This window comes from Cupressus sempervirens, chromosome 3 (genome assembly GCF_028749045.1).
Source record: "Cupressus sempervirens isolate cs-2001-9-10 chromosome 3, ASM2874904v1, whole genome shotgun sequence".
Lineage (NCBI taxonomy): Eukaryota > Viridiplantae > Streptophyta > Pinopsida > Cupressales > Cupressaceae > Cupressus > Cupressus sempervirens.
In genome coordinates, this window is record NC_143120.1 from 544,373,141 (window position 1) to 544,396,598 (window position 23,458).

Sequence of the window (23,458 nt, forward strand, 5' to 3'; positions counted from 1 at the left end):
TGAAAATCTATCATGAAAGAAACAATGCCCCTCTGCCAACAAACAATTGAGAGAATAAATAATGTATATATGTAAGATAAGTAAATGTAAATACTGTATAAAGTTGAGCATATTTTCATAGTACGGCCTTAGAATTAGTAAAAATAAATTAAAATAATGAGCAACGACAAAATAAACTAAAGGATATATAACCATTGTATAGCCAATAGTCGAGGGAAAAAGGCACCATACAGACATCAGGCAAGGACAAAGGGACCATATGGACATTATTTGAAAGGGAAGAGACTACCGTACGGATGTACAGTATAAGAGGAACATAGATAAATCACCGTACAGTCTTCATACAAACAGAATATAACAGAGAGCCCACCATATGGCAAAACAGGAGGTGGATATCGTACGGCCTTGAAACTGGACACCGCACAGCCTTTGAGGTGGACACCGTACGGCTGTACGGTCGGCACATGGGTGCACTGTACAGTAAGAAAGACAAGCAGAAAAGATAGATAGAAAGAGCATCGTGTGACCTTAGGTACAGGTAGCAAAAGAAGATGTGACACTATACTGTACAGTCTAGAGTTAAGAGCATCCAACGACAAGCAAAGAAGGACCATCATACAGTCGTATGGCTCACATAGAGAAGGGGTACATGAAGACCAACGTACGAAAAGAAAAGTGTCGTACACCATATGGCAGCCACAAAGAAGTTATAAAACATCATTGCACAGTCGTACAACATAAATTGATGAAAGGGATGACCACCATATGGACACAGAAGAAGGGTGATAGGAGGTTTAAACAAAAAAAGACAACAAATAAAAACAGTTCACAATGAATAACATATGGTACCAAAGGGAAAGACATAAACAGGTAGTGAAGAAAACATAAGCGGTTGGCAGAAAGAGTATGGGATTGGAAGAAAATCACAAAAATGGTGTGTTCCATGGACCCCATAGGGGTGCTACTCCTCGACCCCGCTGGAAGCATCGGCCCCTAGACCCCTGGTCAGTTCAATTATTAGTCTTGGGAAGTGTGACCAGTTGATGAGAATTGACAAGAAGATTCCTGAGTACAAGAATATGGTAATATTATCAAATAAATTACCTTAGCCATAGAAGTTGATCATAAACCAATACCAATTATTAAAGGAAAAGCAAGTATCAATTGTGTTGATTCATTTGGCTGCCACAAACATAGACATGGTATGGCCATCAAAATATATTTGGAAACATTGGCATAAACTCAGTGTTGATATACAGTAATATGGATGGCCAAACATACATTAAAGTGTTGCTATCCATATCTTAAGGAGTGACATAATAATCACTGCACATAAAGGACTGAAACAATCTTCAAACCAACCAAGGAGAATCTATTATCATTGCATACGATCATCAACTTGTATCCACTGAACGTCACATAATAATCAAACTGCTAAAGAAGAAGTTTACTGGCCCTTTTTCTAATCATTCTCCTACATTTGGAAATTTGGAGTAACAAATTGTTCAAGGCGAGATATAATTTTTATTTAGCTTTGATATTCAGAGAAGCGTGAATATTTCAGTAATCAAATTGCCAATATGGTTAACTTCTAAGTGTTAGTGGTTGATAGTGTCGGTCGGATCAGTCAAATTGACAAATTCATACCTAATCAAAATACATAGTCTATCATTTGTATTCAACTCAAAGTTATTATGAGAATTGTTGATATGATAAATGCTAAGTTACTGGCTTGGGTTCGGTTCCAAGTTTGAAGTTCGAAAACCAATTTGCAAGTTCATCAAAATTTTGGAAAGGGGTTTGGGTTTGTTTGGGTTCATTAGTACAAAAACATGTAAAAATTATTATTATTATTATATATATATATATATATATATATATATATATATATATATATATATATATATATATATATATATATGTATGTATATATATATATGCATATATATGTATGTATATATATATACATATATGTAGATATATATATATATATATATGTGCAGTATAACACGAGAACTTGCACCCACCTCCCAAACCTTGAAGCACCCGTCCTCGAGACGTCCCCGTACCAGGTACTTGCACACCCAGGTAACCCCACCTCCGTTATTCTACAACCATGCTTCTACTGGAATGGGTACTTGGATTTCTATTTGAATTTTTTTTTTGAATGTTACTATTGGTATGTAATATTGTTACTACATTGAATGTTCAATTGTTCTACATCATGTTGCAATTTTGATATGTTCAAGTATTTTAATTTGGAACTAAAATATCATTTCATAACAAGCATTTCAAGTTCTATATGCATACTATACAACACCCCTCCCTGTCCCGTCCTCCCCTTGCCATCATCCCCTGGCTGTCCCCCTGCTGTCCCGAAAATGAGGCCCATTTTCTTCCGATCCAGGGAACTCGTCCCAACGTCCCCCCATCCCGACGTACCCCAATACTGGGGTAACATTGTATATGTGTTTGTGTGTGTGTGTGTGTGTGTATACATACATATTTATGAAGCATGAGTTAAAATTAGAATGTAGCACAGTAGCATAAACACATTTAAACAAAAAAAACATCATAAACTTGTAATCATAGTGATCATACCATCATATAGTTCAGCATCAAAGATTTGAAACATTAAAAATAAATAATAGCATCAAGTTCAAGTATCATTTTTTCATGTTCATTCAACTAATGGAATAAAAACTTATTAATATTCTAAGTTCTTCAATATTCATCTTCTTCTTCTTTGGCGTTAGTCGAGCTAAGGCCAATGGGATCAGCAGCATCAGCAACATTAGTTGTGGATGCCAAGATATCATTAAATTTTGCAAAATATTCTGATTTTCGCTGTCCACGAGGACCGGTAAAAAAGCGGGTTTGAACTTGGTTTGATTTTCCCAGCTTGGTCTGCCCGGTTTTGAACTTATTTTGAACCCAATTGAACCTGCAGTCAAAAAACAGCACCCTGCCCAAACCAGAGGTCGAACCGGACCAGAACTTTGAACCAGTTCGAACTTCTGTTGCTCCGAGGAAGGGGGGAGGGACGAGCCATGGTAACTTAGGATAAATGACTAATAATTATTTATATAACATCTTTGTAATTATACACATATACATACACACACATACATACATACATACATATGTGTGTGTGTGTGTGTGTTTTTGTATATTTAATAACCATATTAAATACATACATACATATATATATATACATACTGTTATTACATTATTATTAATCTTTATCATATAAACTGAAATTGATAGTATTCAATCAACCTTGAGTTAGATAATTTATGTTTTTTGATTTCATAAAATCAAATGTATTTCCATCGACCATCTAAGTTAATATTGTTACTAGCCAGATACTGACACAGCTTAAGTATGGCTTGGTTATAGGGGAGTCAACTACAAGCTGCCCCTGTTCCCTCAACTTCTCCAGGTTATTGAAAGGAATCATTTCTCAAATCTTGTGGGATTGATATGATCACAAATACTAACAAAAACCTCTAAATTTCTTCCATTCATCTCAATGCCTGAATAGTATGTATTTAATTATCTGTTATGCTAACAAGTTATTGTAAGGCTCTTTATATTAATTTTAGTAGCAGTTTGCTTTCCCAATGATCCATTCATTTTTGTGTGAAACCACAAGAAAGTTGTGTTTCGTATCAGATTCATATTATGATCAAAAGTTTGGCAAAAATACTTATCGAAAATATTTTAGTTTTGTCCACACCTTAACTATTTGATGAATGTTTAAAAGTTGAATGGGTGAAATTTTGCATTGCTGAAAACTCCTAGAAAAGACTATTGACGTACTTTTGGTCATCCATGGCCATTAACATTATTTTTCCCTTCTTTGTTCTAACAAAATCTAAGTTACCGATGCGTGGGCCCGGGGGGGGGGGTGTGGATACGGATGCGGACTGGTGCATGGATGCAGGAGGAGGCGTGGTGGATGCTGCCAAGAAGCTGCTTTGTCTCCTACGGATGCGCACGGGGTGCTTCGGAGAGCATCCAGAGAGCATCTGGGCGCATCCCATGAGCATCCAACTGTTTCCAGCGTCCAATCAAAAACATGTGCTCTAAATGATTTTTAGTTGTTTTTTTCCCTTCTATTTGCCTCACAACCCTAAAACGGCCCTAAAAGAGGCCATTCATTGCCTGTTCTTCCCATTTTGTTTTCAGCTGGGCTTTGTTCTCATTTGGTCTCCATTGTGGAATTATGAAAGCAAGGTCATTAGTTTTGAAGAGGATCATTTGTAGGGTGTTTATTGAGCTTCCAAAAAGGACAAATAAGCATCTAAGGTAAGCATTCGATCCATTTCATGAGTTTTTTTAGTGATTTTTTTAGTTCTTCATGAATTTCTCAAGTTTTAGAAGAAATTTTTCAAGATTTTTTTTTTTTTTTTTTTTTGTAAAGAAATGGAGTAAATTTTTTTAAACATTTATAAGTTATTTTTTTCTATTTTCTTATTAGATTCATAGTTTCTATTGTCCAAGAATGGTCACTACCGATAGTCAAAGTTCAACAGCATGGAAAGAACGAAGTGATAACTTCATTATTGATGTGGCATCTCCATCATGGAGACACACCACAAGATCATTACAGGTTTCTAGAGGTGGGTCATACATTTGGAGATGCAATATATGTCATAGTAAACCATTCAACAGCTTATATTCTCAAGTGAAAGCTCATTTTATGGGCCCTACTGGGAAAGGAATAGCATTGTGCAAGGAAAGTAAATATGGAGAAAGGTTGAGCGATGCACAATTAAGCAGATCATAAAAGAACAAGAGGTTGCTGATCATTTAGTGAGCAAATCAAAAACAACTTTGTACAAACCTTCATCTACAAAAAGCAAAGTGAATGTGCCTACTGATCATGTTGCATCCTCCAAACATCCATTCTTGGAAGTGGGAGAGGAGGATGATGAAGTAGAAGTTATTGCCTGCAAAAGAGGTCCGTTGGATCAAGCATTCAAAATGGAGGCAAGAGAGATTGTTGATAAAGCAATTGCACATTGCCTTTATGCCAATTGTCTTCCTTTCAATTTGGTAAGATCACCATATTGGAGGGAAATGGTTGCGACCATCCTTAGAGCACCAACTATTCAAATTAGCTCTGGGTATGAAAAGGTGTGTACTACTCTTTCGCAAAAAGAAAATATTTCTATAGACAAAGCTCTTAAACCAATTAGGACATCTTGGAAAATTTCCGACAAAACTATTGTTTCTGATGGATGGAAAGACACAAGAAACCGACCATTGATAAATATGATTGCAATGTCCCCCAAAGGGGCAATGTTTTTGAGGGCTATTGATTTTGAAGGACAAGTTAAGGATTCACAATTCATTTCTAGAATTCTCATTGAGGCAATAGAGATGGTGGGTAGTGAGAATGTAGTCCAGGTGGTCACAAATAATGCTACGAATTGTAGGGGTGCAAGTGCTTTGGTTGAGTCTCGATACGATCATATTTTTTGGACACCATGCACCATAAACTCTCTCAACTTGGTCATGCAACAAATTGGCACCCAAATAGAGTGGGTGAAGCAAATATACCAAGAGGGAGAGGAGATACAAATGTTTGTGACAAACCACCACATGTTACAATCAGTGTAACCCAGGTGCGCGCACCCGAGTCAAAACCTGGGTGCACCTGGTGTGGGTGCGTCACGCACCCAAGCACCCTCGCCAGTAGTTTTTTCACCGCAACACCCCCGCCACATCGGTCAAGCACCCGGGTGGGACGTGGTGCTCAGGTGGTTCCCGGGTGCGCGAGTGCGCCGCGGGTGCTCGCGGGGTGCTTCCCAAGTGCTCGCAGGGTGTGCCGAGAAGAGGCCCAAAAAACTTTAAAAAACAATACTTTTTGCTTCTTTTTTTTGTTTTTGTTTTTTAAGTATGCTAACCTTAATTGGTTGTGGGCCCCATGTGGTCTATTTGAAGGCTTAATAAGACCAATAGATCTCATTTTCATTTTATCATTTCATTTCACCATTTTGGAGCAGCAAGGAGCTAAGTGAGAAAGAGTGTTTGGAGGAGCTTGTGAGAGATTAGTGGGTGGTTTTGCAAAGGATTGCAAGATCAAGAGGAGCAAGAGGAGCAAGAAAGTTTGATTTGGCAAGTGTCTCCTCAAGTTCAAGCCTTCAAGGTAGGATTTTTTTTATTTTACTTAGTTTTTTTGGTTTTAAAAATCAATTTATAAATAATAATTTTTAAATTTCGTATTTAATATTTACTATTTAGTTTTACTAAGTTACTTTCAAGTTTCAAGTTTCATTCTTGAATCTTGTTGATAGTTGAATCTTCTTAGTTCTATGATTTTTTATTTTATAATTTATTATCTATATTAATTTTTAGTTTTTTTCATTGTTCTTAAAATAAAAATATGGCAATATATGGCATATGCTGAAACATATTTTAAATATGGCAATATGGCATATGCTGAAACGTATTTAGTAAAATACATTTCAGCATATGCCATATTGCCATATTTTTATTTTAAGAACAATGAAAAAAATCAAAAATTAATATAGATAATAAATTATAAAATAAAAAATCATAGAACTAAGAAGATTCAACTATCAACAAGATTCAAGAATGAAACTTGAAACTTGAAAGTAACTTAGTAAAACGTTTCAGCATATGCCATATTGCCATATATTTAGTATTTGCTATTTAGCTTCATTTTTTAATACTTCAAATTTTTAAATAGTAAATGCTAAAATTAAATAGTAAAGTTTTAAATTATTTTTACTTGGGCTGAAATGTATCATGATCATTTTTATAATTTTATTTTCATTTTGTGAAATGCAGTTTTATAAATGGCTTCTAGATCCAGCCAAAGTGCAAAAGACATGGAAATTAATGAGCCAAGTGCATCTGATTATGAGCCTGACCCTGAGCCTGAAGGAAGTGATCATGGGGCTGATATAGGTGGTCAATTTGAGCCTAAGGGAGAGCCTCCTTATGTTGCACCAGGGGTGCCTTCTATTGATTGCCCTTCAGAGATTTTGAGGAAGTATGCTAGGGGTCCTTATGACTCAAAGTCCCCTCTGAAACAATTTGCTACAAAAATTACACGCCCTACACCTTCAGGGGGTAGCACACGAGAATGGAAGTGCAATATATGTGGAGTAGAATGGTTTGGCAGCATTACAAGAGTTAATTCACACCTTCTTTTTTGGAGTGGCTATGGTGTGAACCCATGCATGTTCTTGTCAAATCCTGAGAATGTCAAATACAGAATTAAAGTGAATAAACTATGGGACATCCCTAATGATAGTGACGTTGCAGTGCCTAGATCTTTGTCTGCTACGCAACAGGTACAGCATATACACCAGTTACAGGGCTAGCAAGATACATCTACTTGTATCTTGCATCAGAGAGCAAAGACTATGTCACCTACACCATCATTCACCTCACCTACACACAGTTCAACAGGGGATAGCAATAGGGGGAAACGGAAAGCAACCACAAGTCGTAGTGATAGTAACCCCATTGCTCATTTATTTAACATGCATGCAAGGGGCCGGTTAGATGATGTTGTTGGTGATTTCTTCTTTTCCAATGGCATCTCTACACATGTGGCTCGATCTCCCTATTTTGTAAGGATGATGACCATGGCAGTGAATGAGGGAGAGCCATCATATGTGCCACCAAGTGACCACAAGCTGAGGACTACAGTGTTGGATAGAGCCTATGACAAGGTTGGGATCTCGATGGAGCAAATGAAAGCATGTTGGATGGAGTCAGGTTGCAGCATTATCATGGATGGGTGGACGGACATTAGTCATCATCCACTCATCAACATTATGGTTACATGCACGGAGGGCCCATATTTTTTGAAGGCAATTGATTGTTCAGGGCATCGTAAAGATGCTGATTTTCAATTTCATGTGCTTAGGGAAGCCATTGAGGAGGTTGGACCACAAAATGTGGTCCAAGTTGTGACAGATGCAGCACATGTGTGCAAAGCTGCAAGGAGGCTTGTTGAGGTAGCTTATAGGCATATTTGGTGGACTCCATGTTCTGTGCATGCCATGAACAATGCACTCAAAGACATGGGGAAAATAGAGTGGATTAGAAAGGTGGTTAATGATGAGAGAGAGGTGCAGATGTTTATCTGCAATCACCATACTTCACATGCACTTTTCAAGAGCTTCGCAAAGAAGCAATTCCTCAAACTAGTGGAGACTAGGTATGCATCATATTATATTCTCTTGGAGAGAATGATTGAGTTGCAAGAGCCATTGCAACTCATGGTTATGACACAAGAATGGAATCGATGGCCTGAGTCTAGAACAGAGTAAGGGAAGAGGGTAAAGGAGACAATGAAGAGTGATCAGTTTTGGAGTGATGCAAAATACATAGTCTCCATCATTACTCCAGTGTTTCAGGTGATCAGATATGGAGATGCAGATTCACCTAGCCTTGGAGAGGTTTATGAGTGCATTGATTCCATGCTTGGGCAGATGAGGGTTGTTGTACGTGAGAGAGACCCCACTCTAGCATTCTATACGGAGCACATTGAGCCTATCATTCATCGCAGGTGGGAGAAGTTGAACACTCCTTTCCACATTGCTGCCTATGCATTGAACCCGAAGTGGTACATACCTAGGCCTGGTACAGTCACACCACTTCGAGATGATGAGGTGAAGAATGGGTTCTTCCGATGCATTGCCGAAATGTATGATACTGAGATTGCTAGTGAGATTCGCACCGAGTGGTCTGAATTTGCTAGTCTTTCAGGTAATCCTTAAATCTTGATTCAGTGCTCTAAACTCTTTATAATTATTAAATTATAAGTTCTTTTAATAATTAATTGTTACTTTACTTATAAGTTATAACTTTATTTAAGTTATTTATAATTTTAATATTATGTTGTAAACTTTAAAATTTGTAACTTGTAGGATACTCGGATATTGCAAAGGTGGATTTGAAAACCATGGCACAAAAGAAACCCATTTTATGGTGGAAATGTCATGGTTCACAAAAGTTAAAGATCACCTCACTAGCCCTTCGACTGCTTTCTCAGGTTTGTAATACTAATAACTAATTCCAGCCCTTTACAATCTTAACTTGAAGAGTTTTACCTTGCTGATTTTAATTTATGATTCATAGATTCAATAATTATTAATCATCGATTTACCATTTATCATTTGTTACAAATTGCATGAACATTTGTTTGTAACTTGTAAGTTGTAACTTTCAACTTTGTTATCTCAGGTGTCTAGCTCCTCAGCTGCAGAGAGGAATTGGTCCATTTATAGCTTTATTCACTCTGTTAAAAGGAACAGACTTACCTCTAAGAGAGCGGAGAAGCTGGTTGTTGTACATGGTCACTTGCGGCTCAAAGATCGCAAGACACGCGAGTACAAGGAGAGCCCTGCAGCACAATGGGATGTGGAGCCAGAGGATCCAGCTCAGATTGATGAGGATGCCGATGCAGAAGCCAATGTAGGGCTAGTTGGTGTTCCTTTAGAGGATCAAGATCTTACCCAGGAGGAGTCTAGTAGTTCCAGTGATGAGGACTTCGGCATAGGGGATGATTAGAGAGCACTTGAGAATCATCCATTCTCATTATTGGCATTTTGTCATTTTGCTGATTATACTCACTTTGATATGGCTATGATACATTATTATTATTTCACTGTTTCATGCTATTCGGCTCATTATCATCATGAGCATCTTTATGATATATGATATTCATAAAATCATATTTGAACAATGAATTTTGAATCTTGCTATCAAAAGGTCATAAGTAATAGTAATGGTTATGAAATTTCAAGTTTCAAGTTTGAACTTATGATTTATGAATCACATTTTAATTTTCTCTATTCATTGTAGTCAACTATATTTGGTATGTTAATGTTACATTGTTATATAATATATTGAAGTATCATTTCATAATTAGCATTTTCAATCATATATATTAATAATATTATATATATACTATGCAACCCCCTCCCCCCACTCCCTCTCCCCCCCCCCCCCCGAAACCCCCCCCCCCAGCTCCCCCGCCGTCCCCAAATTGAGGCTATTTTTTTCCCGCACCCGAAACTCGTCCCGATGTCCCCCCGCACCCCCGCGCCAGGGTAACATTGGTTACAATCTATATTCAAATCATTCTCCGAGCTGGAATTGTTGAAGGTAGATTTAAAATTGTAAATTGTAATTATTTAGTTTCATTTATTTATTTATTTTGAATAAGTTTTATATTCATGTTCAATATCAAATTTCTTGTTTATAACTTCGTTTTATATTTGATGTCATATTGTCAACTTGCTTATAGGTAGCTGAGACTAGATTTACATCTCATACTATTGTTCTGAAAACGACTCCTCAAGGTAAAATCAGCAGTGGGCCAAATGGTTATTTGTAACCAATGGGCTATATGGAAGGCTTCAAATTCAAGGAGAGCCTTGGAGGTCAAGGGTATGATCTTGGATGAGCATTGGTGAGCTCGTGTGCAATTTGTATTGGATTTCACAGAGCCTATCATGACTATGCTACGCTTTGCCGATACAGATGCACCTTGCTTAGGGGATGTGTATGATGGCATGGATACCATGGTAGAAAAGGTAAAGCTTTCCATACAAGCACATGAGACTAATCCCATTGAATGTAAAGCCTTGTGCAAAAAGGTGGAGGATATCATTCGTCATCATTGGGAGAGGATGACTACCCCATTGCACCTCCTTGCATATGCCTTATCTCCAAGGTACTATAGCGAAGAAATACTTGCTATGCCAGATAGAATTGCAACATATGCGGATGAAGAAGTTGCTATTGGGTGCTAAACTGCATTTGCAAGACTCTTCCCAGATGATGAAATACACAAAAAGGTGAGGCAAGAATTTGGTGTATTTGCCTCAGGATCAAAACTTACTCCATATGCAATAAAGGAACAAAATGACATGGAAGCTATCACATGGTGGTACATGTATGGTCAACCATTCAAGCATCTACAACCTTTTGCAATCAAGATCCTCTCACAAGTAAGTTTTCATTTATTTATTTATTTATTTATTTATTTAGCAACTGTATTATACACTTTAGTGTTTAACATTCTCTAATTTTCTTTTCATTTGTATGTTTAATTTTAAATTTTTTAATTTTTATGAAAACTATTCAAGTTGCAAGTTCTTCTTCTGCTGAACAAAATTGGAGTACATCCTCCTATATCTATTCGGTGAAGCGCAACCGGTTGGGCTCAAAGAAAGCTGAGGACTTGGTTTATATAGATACCGACTTGCGTCTTTTGTCATGTAGGGAGGATGGATACAAGGAACGGTCAAGCAAGCTTTGGGATGTAGCCCCTGAATCTGCAGACTTGGATGCAACACTTCAGGATCTTATTATGACGATGGATGATGATGTTAATAACATCATAGCACGTGCATCTAGCACAATTGGAACCATGCACAGTTCAAATGAATTTGCAAGTGTTGCAGCAGGAGGAGATGATGAGAATGTGGATTTTTTTGAGAATCCTTATGGTTCTGAATGACTGAATGTGCCTTGTGAATCTTGAGCCTTGACTCTTGATTGATCAACATTCAACCATTAACTATGTTTTGATTTTGTAATTCAAATTGCATTGGAATCTTGATGTTTTGATTACTGTTATTTCAATTTGATTATGATAATAATTCAATGAATGGTTTATTTTTGTATATTTGTATTTCTTGTATTTCTTTGCATACATTGTCATAAATTATAGTTGACAACTTTACATAAATATGTATGTATTAATATATATATATATATATTTTAAATTTAAATATATATACTTTTGTACAGACGCACCCAAATGCATCCAAAATCCCCCAGAAAAAAAAATCCACGCATCAGCACCCCACACCCGCATCAGCATCAGAACCAGAATCGATAACTTAGAACAAATTCCATTGAAATGCTGTAAATAGAAAAGGTTTTTCCCCAACTTTTAATGTTTCATACCAGTTAATCTCTCTGCAACCATCTCTAACTAAATGATGTTTATTTACTCTCCTAACAAAATTTAATAGCTCCTTTCTCTGAAAATAAAGTCTTCTGATATGCCCAAATTGGCCAAAGTTCCTCCTATATTTAATTTGTGAACTACCTTGTCTTCCTCAAATTCATATGCATATGGTCCTAATGATCGTTACTGATTGAACTTGTTTAGTATTTGCTGACTAGGACATCATATACAGAATTCTAATGGAGATTTGGTTTCAATGATCGCTTGAAATTTATTAGAATTCTGACATAGCTCACCCTTGGGGTATATTTTTAACATTTCCTTGTCAATATATAAAAGAGTCTATTTATAATTGACATCAAGGATTCAATTACAGAAGGGGTTTCGATGATTAAATTCCTACGAGTGATTTAGTATGTACTTGATACTTACATGGAACAACTGTTTATTTAGGTTTGCCTCCCATAAGAGAGCCAGCCATAAAAATGGTTCAGAAATTGAGCAGATAGTCTGACCATTATTTTTTGTTAAATTACAGCTTCATATATTGACAAATGTTGTCACAGGCTACAGCATTCCTTAAAACATATCATGGGCATTTGTTACTTAAAAGGTTGACTAAAATACTAACGTGTAGTAAGGTATTCAACACAGTTATGTTGATGTCATTAATAAGTTACATTGATTTCTAATACAGATCAAAATGTATTTGACAATAAAATCGGTACTGAGTTTATATTTGACAATTAAATTAGTTAGATTTTCCTTATATAAAAATAAAAGAAATTTCAAATGTTTCTTCAACTCATCCCAAACTAGCATATAAAAAGAGAAATTTTAAAATATTTCTTAAAATCATCCCAAACTAGCAAATCAGTGACCAAAGAACAGCAATAATAATGTCCAGGAGATATGCCAAGTAAGAATTTAAAGAAAACGTCAGAAAATCACAGACCTGTGATCCCAACCAGCAGCGACAACAATCCTGGAGTCCCCTCTTATCAAAACATCTGATATCCCTGGACGTGACAGACTGATTTCTTTATTCAGAATACACATACCCTGCCAAACAGAAAAGGTGATAACACGTACTAAGCATGCTAAGAAACTAAACGGTGCTTCAAATCCCAGTTCAGAAGAAATTTGTTTTGTATAAAAAAAGATTTATAAATCATTAAGACTCATTGAATCAGTTACTTATTGCATTATTCTAACATATAGATAGTAATGTGGTAAACAAAGAAAGATGTGTTTCATGATAGATTGCAATTTCATATTTCTAAAAGAGGAATTTTCCAGAAACATCTATTCTTTAAAAGTTCCACTGTTGAGATATATTTTTCGTAAAGTTGGTATAGGTGCACCAAATAGAAGCACGCCTATAAATGCATTTTACAATAATCAACCTTCTGATATTTTCCTAATCATAACCATACACATCTATTAATATGCTCCCAAGTTTGACCCTCTTATCTTTGCTTGTCCAATTATAGGTGTGTCCCTAGATGAGTACATGTACACTAACTTCCGTAATCCATTTTTCATTTGTCAGCCACTTGCTTGATATTGATGTATGCAACCTTGACCTTCAAAACTATTTCCACACTTCCAAGATGAACCTCAATATTTTCCTTTGAAGTTCAGGGCTGACAGACTCATCTAGTAAATGAACAGACACTAGGAAATATTGAAGTCCACTTCATCAAAAATTCAAAAAGTGACTTTGGAGCTAAGTGCGAGTTATTGTAAGGGTCATTTTTAAATTAAAAGGGGAAATAGGTATTTACTGTTAGTGTTAACTGTCTATTATACTTATTTCATTTTGTATGTTTCCAGAATATACAAAATTCTCTCAATATACTAGATTCTAGACACAAGTAAATTATACAAAATTTTGTGTATTATTAGTAACTATATAATATATGTAAATTCATATCACGTTTTCTTCATATATATGTAAATTTCAATTATGTTTAAATTTACATCAAATATATATGAATTTATAATTTTTTAAACATGTAAATGGATGTGTATAACCAGATCTTGTACAAAGATATTTTCTTTTGACTCAAAAACTTATTTAAAATACAATAATATAGAAATATTTTGAATCAAACCTTATGTTTTATTGTTCCTTTTGCAGACTTATAGCCACAGGTAAACGAATCAATATTTGTACTTAGAGAATGACGAGTGGCAAAACTAGGGATGCCTTTTGGAAATATGGGACACTGGGAGCAAAAAGAGGAGATGTGAAATGTAACCCATTGTCCTAAGGCGATGAGTGGGGGCATAACTCGACTAAAATATCACATTGGAAAGATAGAAGGCCATGATATCACACCATGTGATACCTGTCCTAAAGAGACTACCAGGGAGGCTATAACAAGCCTAAATGCATACGAGCAAAAAAAAGATAACAAAAAAAAAGACAGCGAATGCTATGGCTGTCCCAATGGAAGATTTTAGTTCTATAGGGTCTCAAACAGGTGCCAAGGCTTCTTCTTCCATTGGGCCACGGATATGAGGATGGTCATCCGGGAATGTGAGCAGTCATCTTTCAGAATTTTGGGTTCAACGTAACACTCTTGGTGCTCAACCGGGATTGAAAGACACTACATGGAACAAAGAGATGCATGAGAAGGCAAGGGTGGCAGTTGCAAGATTTTGGATCTACAATGATCTTCCCGCCAATGCTTTATATAGTCCATATTGGGATCAAGTGGTCACTTCGATTTCTATGTATGGGAAGGGGTTCAAGACCCCAACTCGTTATGAGCTGAGTGGGCCATTATTAGACAATGAAGTAAAAAGCATTCATCAACTTGTGGAAGAGCAAAGAAAAATATGGGACTGGGAACATAGGGGTTGCACTATTATATCTAATGGGTGGACAGATGGCAAGAATAGGATGCTAATCAACTTTGTAGTTGCTTCAGGGGGGCAATTGTTATTTCTAAAATCAATTGATGCCTCTAATCAAGTGAAGAATGCAGAAACTTTGTGCAACATGTTGGATGAGGCAGTAGTGGAAGTGGGAGTGGCTAATGTCATCCATATTGTGACTGATAATGCAGCTTCATATGTGGCAGCTGGTAGACTTTTGATGGAGAGACATCCCACATTATTTTGGAGCCCTTGTGCTGCCCATTGTCTTGACTTGCTCCTTGAGGGCAGAGAAATTGAGTTGGGTGGAGAAGGTGGTTGAAGATGGAAGGAATATTGCAAAGTACATCTATTATCACACAAGTCTTAAGTCTTATGAGAGAGCACACAGGTGATAAGGATCTTGTGCAAGAAGGGATCACACAGTTTGCGACCAATTTTGCAGAGGTTGCAGACAATACTTCTGGAGAACAAATCACTCCTCAAAAGAGCATTCTCTCCTGAAGGTATCTTTTAACCCAAGCGAATTTGAAACGAACATGTTGGAATAGCAGGTATGACAAGGTAACTGAGAATTTTGGTGCAGTTAGAAAACTTGAGGTACTTTTGGAATGCTCTTTGATTTAGAGCATATGGTTGATTGAGGAATTCGTTCTAGACAAGACAAGAAAAGGCTAACTATTATTATGTCATGGCACATGTATGAAACTATAGTAAAGTAGTCAGTGTTAGATCTGAAGCATTTTGTAGGTTTGTTTCAGTTTTCTTTGAAAGTGTTGATTGATCCTCCTGTTGCCCCTTGGAGAACTGCTTCATGACAAAGGAAGCAGTTTGATGTTATCATTGAGTTAAAATATAATCAATTCAAGATCAAGTTTGAAGTTGGCTATGTATTTGAGCATTTTTTTGCACTCTCAATTTTCAAGTTTGTAAAGTCAATTAAACCTGTCGAAGAAATAGGAATCATCTGGATAATTCCCAATGAGCTGGGTGGGAGCTCCTAGTCCATCATTTGTAATGAAAGGCGAGAAGTTGCAATTGGGATCTCTACAAAACCAGAATTCTTCTTCACGCATAAATAAGGTGCATCCTCCATTCCTCTCTGTATCAAGACTGATGTAGCTGTTGTAACAGGTCTGGATTTCATTCAGCATCTTTGTGATTTTGTAGCCAAAAAAAAAAAATTGTAATTCATTGTTTGGGCATCACATATTTATGAGTTTTCATACAATGAAATGCTGAATACAAACCATCCAAAACAAACACACTTGAATCAAATTAGACAACTTGCATTTCAAATTTAAAGGTTAAAAAAAAAACAGAACAGAAAACTCAATAGCCAGCTTGTGAGCTAAGTGTTGTTTACCGTACTGGGGTAAAGAAATTAATGCACACAGACAATAGATAGGAACAGCAAAACTCCTATATTATTTGCATATGTCAGAGACATTACATTATGCTTATAATGAATAAAATGATCCCAAAGGGGGTATATATACATCTCAAGGAACCTTCCCAAATGTGTCCATCGGCTACATACAACATGTCAGCTACATAATAAGAACCTTCCCGATACTGACGACATACATCTTGACACACACCCTATCGGCTACACAAGATTTACCAACGACATCATTCCCCCCCCCCCAAAAAAGAAAAGTCGTCTCCCGACGACCACACAAGAAAACTCAACAACTAACTACATTTATTTATAAAAACAACATAAACATAGACATCATGAACCAGAAGGTTGTGTCTCAGACTGTGAAGACCAGCTACGATAAAGCTGATACACTTGATCCATCCAAACCTTCAAATCAGCTCTAATCTAAGAGTTACACTCCACTACTTCTTTCAGCATCAAAGTGACCTCCTAGCACTCAACTTCTTTCTGATCATAAGCCTTCTTCCTTGAGTCCTTCTCCTGTAGTACCATTACCAACCGTTGTTCCGCTGCTACTAATTGTTGTTTTGCCTGCTACCTCCCTCGTGCACTTTCCTCGAGTTGTGCTAACAAGGCTGTCCACTCTGCTTCCCATGCAATCTGTTGAGTGGCAAGTCAGTCGGCCATCTCCTCCTGAGCCTTCTCGGTTGTCTCCCAAGCTTCCTGCCCAGCCTCTGCCCGTCTTCTCTCTGTAAGCACCAGCTCTACCAGGGACTTGCTTTGCTCTATGATGTCAGCAAGGCATGAAGGAACATCCTTATCCTTCTCCTCCGTTAGTGGTAGAGGGTTTGTTACTTGCACCCCTCCATCTACTTTCTCTATTGTTGCTGCTACTGCACTCTGATCCTCCGCCCCCACTGAAGCCGGTACCTCGACTACCTCACTATTCGACCAAATGGCCTCCAACTGCAAGTCCTCTCTCATGGGAGATTGGATGGAGGGACATCTTGCAATAGGGGCAAGTAGTCGTTGCCTCAAGTACTCACTTGCCCGACTCGCTGAGCTCATCCGTTCCACCGCTGGCACCTAGGGTTTCGCTTCCGGAATACTGAAATCAATATCCTGATCTGTCGCCTCATCCAACAAAGTGTCGGCTATGGTGACTATTGCATCCCTCCCAATCACCTCTAGATGAACTTGCTCCTGCGTGCCTCCCTGACTGAATCCTCCCTCTATTGTCGTCTCCGCTACAAGAGATGGCTAAGGCAAACTTTTTGCTACAAGTACAGTAGTCGGTTCCTGAACTGCTGGCTAAGCCTATGATCCCGCAGGTTGAGTACTCGTAGGCGTACCTGCTGGTGATGTCCTCCAGCTTACTAAAGGTCGGACACATACAAAATGTGGAACTGATCCTGCTACTATTGTCCGTGATCTAGGATTAAGAGTGACTAGGGTCATCAGCACTAGATGCCAAAACTATCTGAACCCTGGAAATGAACATTTGCCATGGTATGCATATGCGGACTGAAAAATGACAGAATGGATGGCGTGGCAGTTGCTGGTGCAGTCGACAACTGTCGCTGAAATCACCCCAACTTCCTCATCATCTTCCTCCTCATCTTGCTCCACCTCCTCCATATCCTCGGACTCGTCCTCCTCACAAGATGTATCCTAGCAACCACTATCTATGTTGCCTGATTCCTCCATCTCTTGTCGCACCCTCTTCTAACCAGTGCCCTTCTGCCCTGCAGGTGAGTCTAAATGCCTCCATTGCATTATCGGAGGCTCGTCAGGTACTACCGAACTTGGCAATATTTCCAACTTGTCCTCAGGTATTGTCCTTGCGGTTGCCTCCAGAAAGAGTCTAATGGCATAATGCGGCATGTAAAATGTTTTACGATGCAATGTCATGAACTCGTCCATGCGCGTGGCCAAAAGAGAAGTCCAATTGTATACCTTTCCGTTCATGAGTCCATTCATCATACTGACCAACAGAAAGGAAATGTCTGACGCCTTGTTTGATCCTGTCAATCTACTCTTTACCACGTCCATGAGGCACTTCCAATGGCCTTCTCTGATGTCAGATTTTCGCAACCCTCTTCCCCTCGAGGTGCCAATAAGGGCATCTATTTGCTTTTGTACCGGGTCATTGCAGTAATTGTACCAGCTGCAACTTCCTCTCCTTGTCCACCTTTTGTGGCTTACTGTCAATTTTCTTCCCTCCTTGTGCCGCTCCTAGAATTCTGAACACTCTAGTAAAGTCAGTTGGCTGAAATGAAACCACCTTGTTGTACCCCAAATTCGGAACTAAACTCTTCCGACAGTGCCAATCATATGCCTTGATCATGTAATGCAATCAAAGTAACGTGAATCGGAATCGTATCGGAATCGGCACGGCCGAATCAAATCGTGAATCAGGGGTGAATCGCCGGTGAATCGGCAATGAATCGGCAAATTTGAAAAAACCCTTTAAATGTAAAGATTTTAACAATTTAAGACTTATTTCATGCACCCTTTATTGAATATAACTTAAAAACACTATAACATCATCAAATAGAATCTAACATACATAAAACATGAAACATAAAATCCATCACATACGTAACTATGTTATCATTATGTACTAAAATGTAAATTGTATGCTAGCTGAAGTAAATAAAAATCAAATGATCATAATGATTCAAATCATAGAATCAGTAAGATGAAATCATGAAGATCTATAAGACATCAAATAATAAATGTATGTATAAATCTAAGATGAAGATCCATGAAAGTTTGAAACATATGTCTATCAGTGATTCAGTATCACTATCAATATCTATACAGTGTAAACAAAATATAAAAACAAGGCTCCAGCTCAAGCCTCATCATCCTCATCATCATCCTCTAGCTCTGCTGCAGCCTCAACCTCAGCCTCTGAGTATCCAGTTTGCCTATGAGAAAGGCGTGTAAGGTAGGTCCTAGAGGACCGCCGAGCCATGTCCCCTGCATGGGCAATGGGCTCATGAATAGCGTCGCTAGGGCCTGCGTCTGTGCGTGCGCGTGTGCGTCTACCAATGCCTGAACGTGCTCTAGCTGCATCCTCTGCCCTGGCCACAGCCTCAGCCTCTACATCCACCTGGTTAACCCACGCGCAGTCTTCCTCAGTGAAGACTAGGTCCACGGTCTCTGTGATCCACTCTGATTCTGGATCAATCTCCTCTAGAATGATCGGAGAGGAGTCAGCGCCCAAATTCTGTCTAATCCTAAGACAAAGGTTGTAATGAACAAAGACAAGATCATTCAACCTCTGCACTGCCAATCTGTTTCTCCTCTTCGAGTGGATGTGTGAAATAACCCCGACGGATTATTGCCTCGTTTTAACACCAAAGACTAAAAAAAACTCAAGGGTTACACATTTCGTCAAACAGTTAGCAATCAAGCTCGCTAAGAACCAGTGATGAACTGATGTCAAATCTATTCTTGTAGTTGGAGTTGTTCTATGAAAAACAATACACTATGAGATTTGTCATGAAAGAGTAATACCTCAAATAATTCACCAATTGATATAGAGACGTATCAAATGCAATATATAATCATACCTTCAATGTTCAGGGAGGAATTATTATTACAATCAAATGTTCAATGCTTAACCATAATCCAATTATCGAACCACAAACCTGAACTGTAGAAGAAATTAAACCCGAGATTTCCTGCTAACTTACTGCATACTGAAAGATTTGAAACCCGATAATAATACACTGATGGGCTAGCTAGTGGTCTGGCTTCTGACATAGCACCAAGCGATCCTGTCCAGCACTTACAATAGGAAGTTTTAAATGCAACTCCCCCACGCCATAATCATTATGGAGATCGCAGGTACATGGAGCAAGACGTTTGGCCAAGTTTGCACACAAAACAGGAAATGTCGTCCTCCTGATTATAACTCAGCAGTTTGGGTCGACACCTCATCCGCAGACTGGGTAGACACTATATCCAACTGTCTCAAGCATGAGACGGATTAACTCCCCCGTGCCTTATTTGTTGACTTATCAATTCTGGGTCAGAAAGCCAAGCTACTGCAATCTTAGACTGGACCCGTGTATGAACATGTGTCACCCTCATCTTCATTCCGCCCAGTCACTTCCGTCTTTGTTGATGGCAGATTATGCGATATGTTTACTTGAAGACAAATCGCCTTATTTGCTAGACAGCTTACAGTATTAAACAAAATGGATATCACCGACGTCACCACTCGCAATAAGATCCAATATAGAATGCCGACCGTCCAAGGTGAATGAAACCTGGCCCAGACTTCCTTGATCTTCAAGAATGAAAGGAAGACGCCTGTCTTCAAGTCCGCATTGCATCAGAACCTGTGAAACCAAATTGATGGTTATAGTTTAATCCGTCCGATTCAAGAGTCTGTGCCCTGCGAATTTTAATTAATTCTCATGCTCCGCGAAATGAACTCGACGATAGACTGAAACGCTGCCAACTATTCCCGTAAAATAATAACCCCAACTTGCAAACAGCTTAGTCTTCGATTCTCAAGTCTCAGAATGATCTCCAGCTCTAGCCGGCCTGATTTCAGGAATAATGCATTTCAATGCAATCAATGTTCAGAAGTGCTTCACCATTGGAGCTCGTTCTTCTATTCCCGATCTATTCTCACTGCGAGCTTGCTGAAGATATCCCTCATTCTTCTTGCCAACAGATCCTGGTAAAATACTGAACTTCAAACCTTGCAAAAGCTTAAATCTTTGAATATCAATTCTCAGAATGATCCTTCAAAATTTTGGCCTTGAGCCACAGTTTCTGTCCCTGATGAAATGACTGAATGTCACCTCCAATCTGCAATAATTCAGATGATATTTCACACCCTCAAAATTGCGCACCGATTGAGAGTTTTCGTTCTCAATGGCCTATTGTGACAATTGCAGAAACCCTAGGTTCTACAATGCACCTGTGATTGAATCACAATCTGATAACAAGAGAGAGAATAACAACTGCTTGATTCGAATAGAGCCCCGGGGTGCTTATTTATTTCTTTCTCTCCATCTTCTCCAGAGACTTCTAGAACCTTTTTGATTTTATCTCTTAAGTGACTTTATAAAATATTTAATAATTCAAGTCACTTTATTAAATTAATTAAATATAAAGTCATCTTTTAATATTTATTTATTTGATAACTTTATAAATAATTAACTTAATATTACTTATTTATTTAATTAAAATGATTAATTAGTCGTCCTCATAAAATATTCATTATTTTGGACAACCAAGTTAATCAAATTAATTAATCAGACTGCCTCCGAAAATTGGGGACATGACAGTCCGCCCTTCTTGAAATTGCTTGTCCCCAAGCAATGATTGAACCATAAGCCAATCAATCCGCCCGGATCCCAAATGAAAACCTGTGTAATATCCCAATCCTCACCATACTCCCATGGAGAAATCATCATCATCAACGTCAGAGACACTGCACTTGACACCCCAACAACTGACATAACTGACAAAATCATCTGAAGACCAACTATAGTTGTCGATAGGAGAAACCATTCTGCGGAACTCAAGCCAACTGAAACATCAACTCTATCAAAACTCAAGCCCCTGTCAAAATGACACCTGCACCCAACTGTATTGTGGATATGACAACAGCAATAGATACCTGAGTCACTGTCATCAAATCCAATCGCTGATAAACTGCTCCGGGTGTGTCGATGCTGCAGGTTGTGTAACTTGCAACTACCAATTTTATTTTCATAAGATGGTGCCAATCCATCCCATAATGGATGGTAAGAAACTGGAGCTGATCTACACCTGCGTGAAATCAAACCTTCTATCTCTAGGTCAAAAGAAAAAAGATGAGCGTACCCCACCGTATAATACCGGTAAGAACCCCCAAACTCTGCTGCTAGCTCATCATTACTGAACGGAAAATCAATAGATGGTTCCAATCTCAGACTCCGAGTAGCTGTAGGCTGATTAGGATCCTGTGCACTTTTCTCAACAAACCTCTCCTTGAGATCCCTATGAGGTAGCATAGTAGAAAGGACCCCTATTATCTTCTCAACCAATCTACAAATAACACTAGTATCCTGGATGAGAACACCTTCTGTCACTTTATGCGAATCCAAATGAACATGTGCACTATCCAACAAATATTCCATGAACGGTTCAGTGCAGTAAAAATTATACGAGGAAGCGTCAACATACTCCCCTGCACACCACAACTGATCTTCCTGTAAGGGTGGCATACTCAACTGAACCACACTATCATTTATCTGAGAAGAATCAATCTGGGGACTTGACTCTACTGGTATCCCGAACTCATTAGGACCAGCTACTACCAAATCCTGAATGTGTGTCAGCCTCAACAATATGCTCCTCAGTAGCAATCATAGGAGTGTACTCACCACCATCCACCTCAATGGTCAGGTGAACTGGGTCTGGGGCTGGTTTCGACTGCAATTGCTCCAACTCCACAGTCACCTCTTTTAACTGAAACTGCGACTTCTGTAGATCTCGCTGTGTGTCCTCTAAAACCTCAGTAGTTGCTATGAGCTCCTGGGAAAGTTCACTCACCTCTTCTTCACAATCCAAGAGTGCCTCATAAGCTGTACTTCCCCACTCAACCAGGTGATCACGGTCAGCTACCAATCGTAAGTAATCCTGCTTCAAAATTCGTACAGCTTCACGCAAGGCATGAATCTCTGCCAAAGAAAAGTAACCACCGCTGGACTCATCCATCATAGAAGTACCCCAACCAGTAACAGCCAACAATTGATGAGCAGTATCAAAATGCTCACAAGTGATAGCAATGTCTCGCTCACTAACTTTCAACTGTCTAGTCACGTGATGGCTCTGGCTGAACTGTCTTCTACAAGCCTCTTCTGGTGCTCTGTCTAAAGGAGTATCCTCAAGGTCACTGGTTTCTAGACTATTATCATCCATAACTGGCGAATCATCTCCAAGATTCATATCAACATCCAAAATGTCAAAAGCTGTAGTACTGCTGTCAAACTCCTCTGTACCCAAAGAATTTGTCAAGGAAGCTGAATCTTCAAAATTGTCCATTTCATCCTCCTGGATGTCATCAAGGCCAATATGATCCTAGGATTCTCCTGTACACACTGTCAAATATGAAAAATCTTCAACACCTTTCAGCAAAAATGGTCGTCTGAAAATATGAACTAAGCCCAACACCGGTGTATAAAAACCAATACCAACAT

General features: G+C 38.4%; 1 protein-coding gene across 6 annotated transcripts in view; it reads right to left on the minus strand.

Moving 5' to 3' along the window:
- The window catches only part of EMB2757 (Transducin/WD40 repeat-like superfamily protein), a 254,050-nt gene that overhangs the window by 70,418 nt on the left and 160,174 nt on the right, over positions 1-23,458 (minus strand). For all 6 annotated transcript variants that reach the window (XM_089820808.1, XM_089820807.1, XM_089820803.1 and 3 more), the window contains one exon: positions 12,930-13,036. In XM_089820808.1, the coding sequence (XP_089676934.1) occupies positions 12,930-13,036 (107 nt within the window). The remainder of the gene's footprint in view (positions 1-12,929; positions 13,037-23,458) is intronic.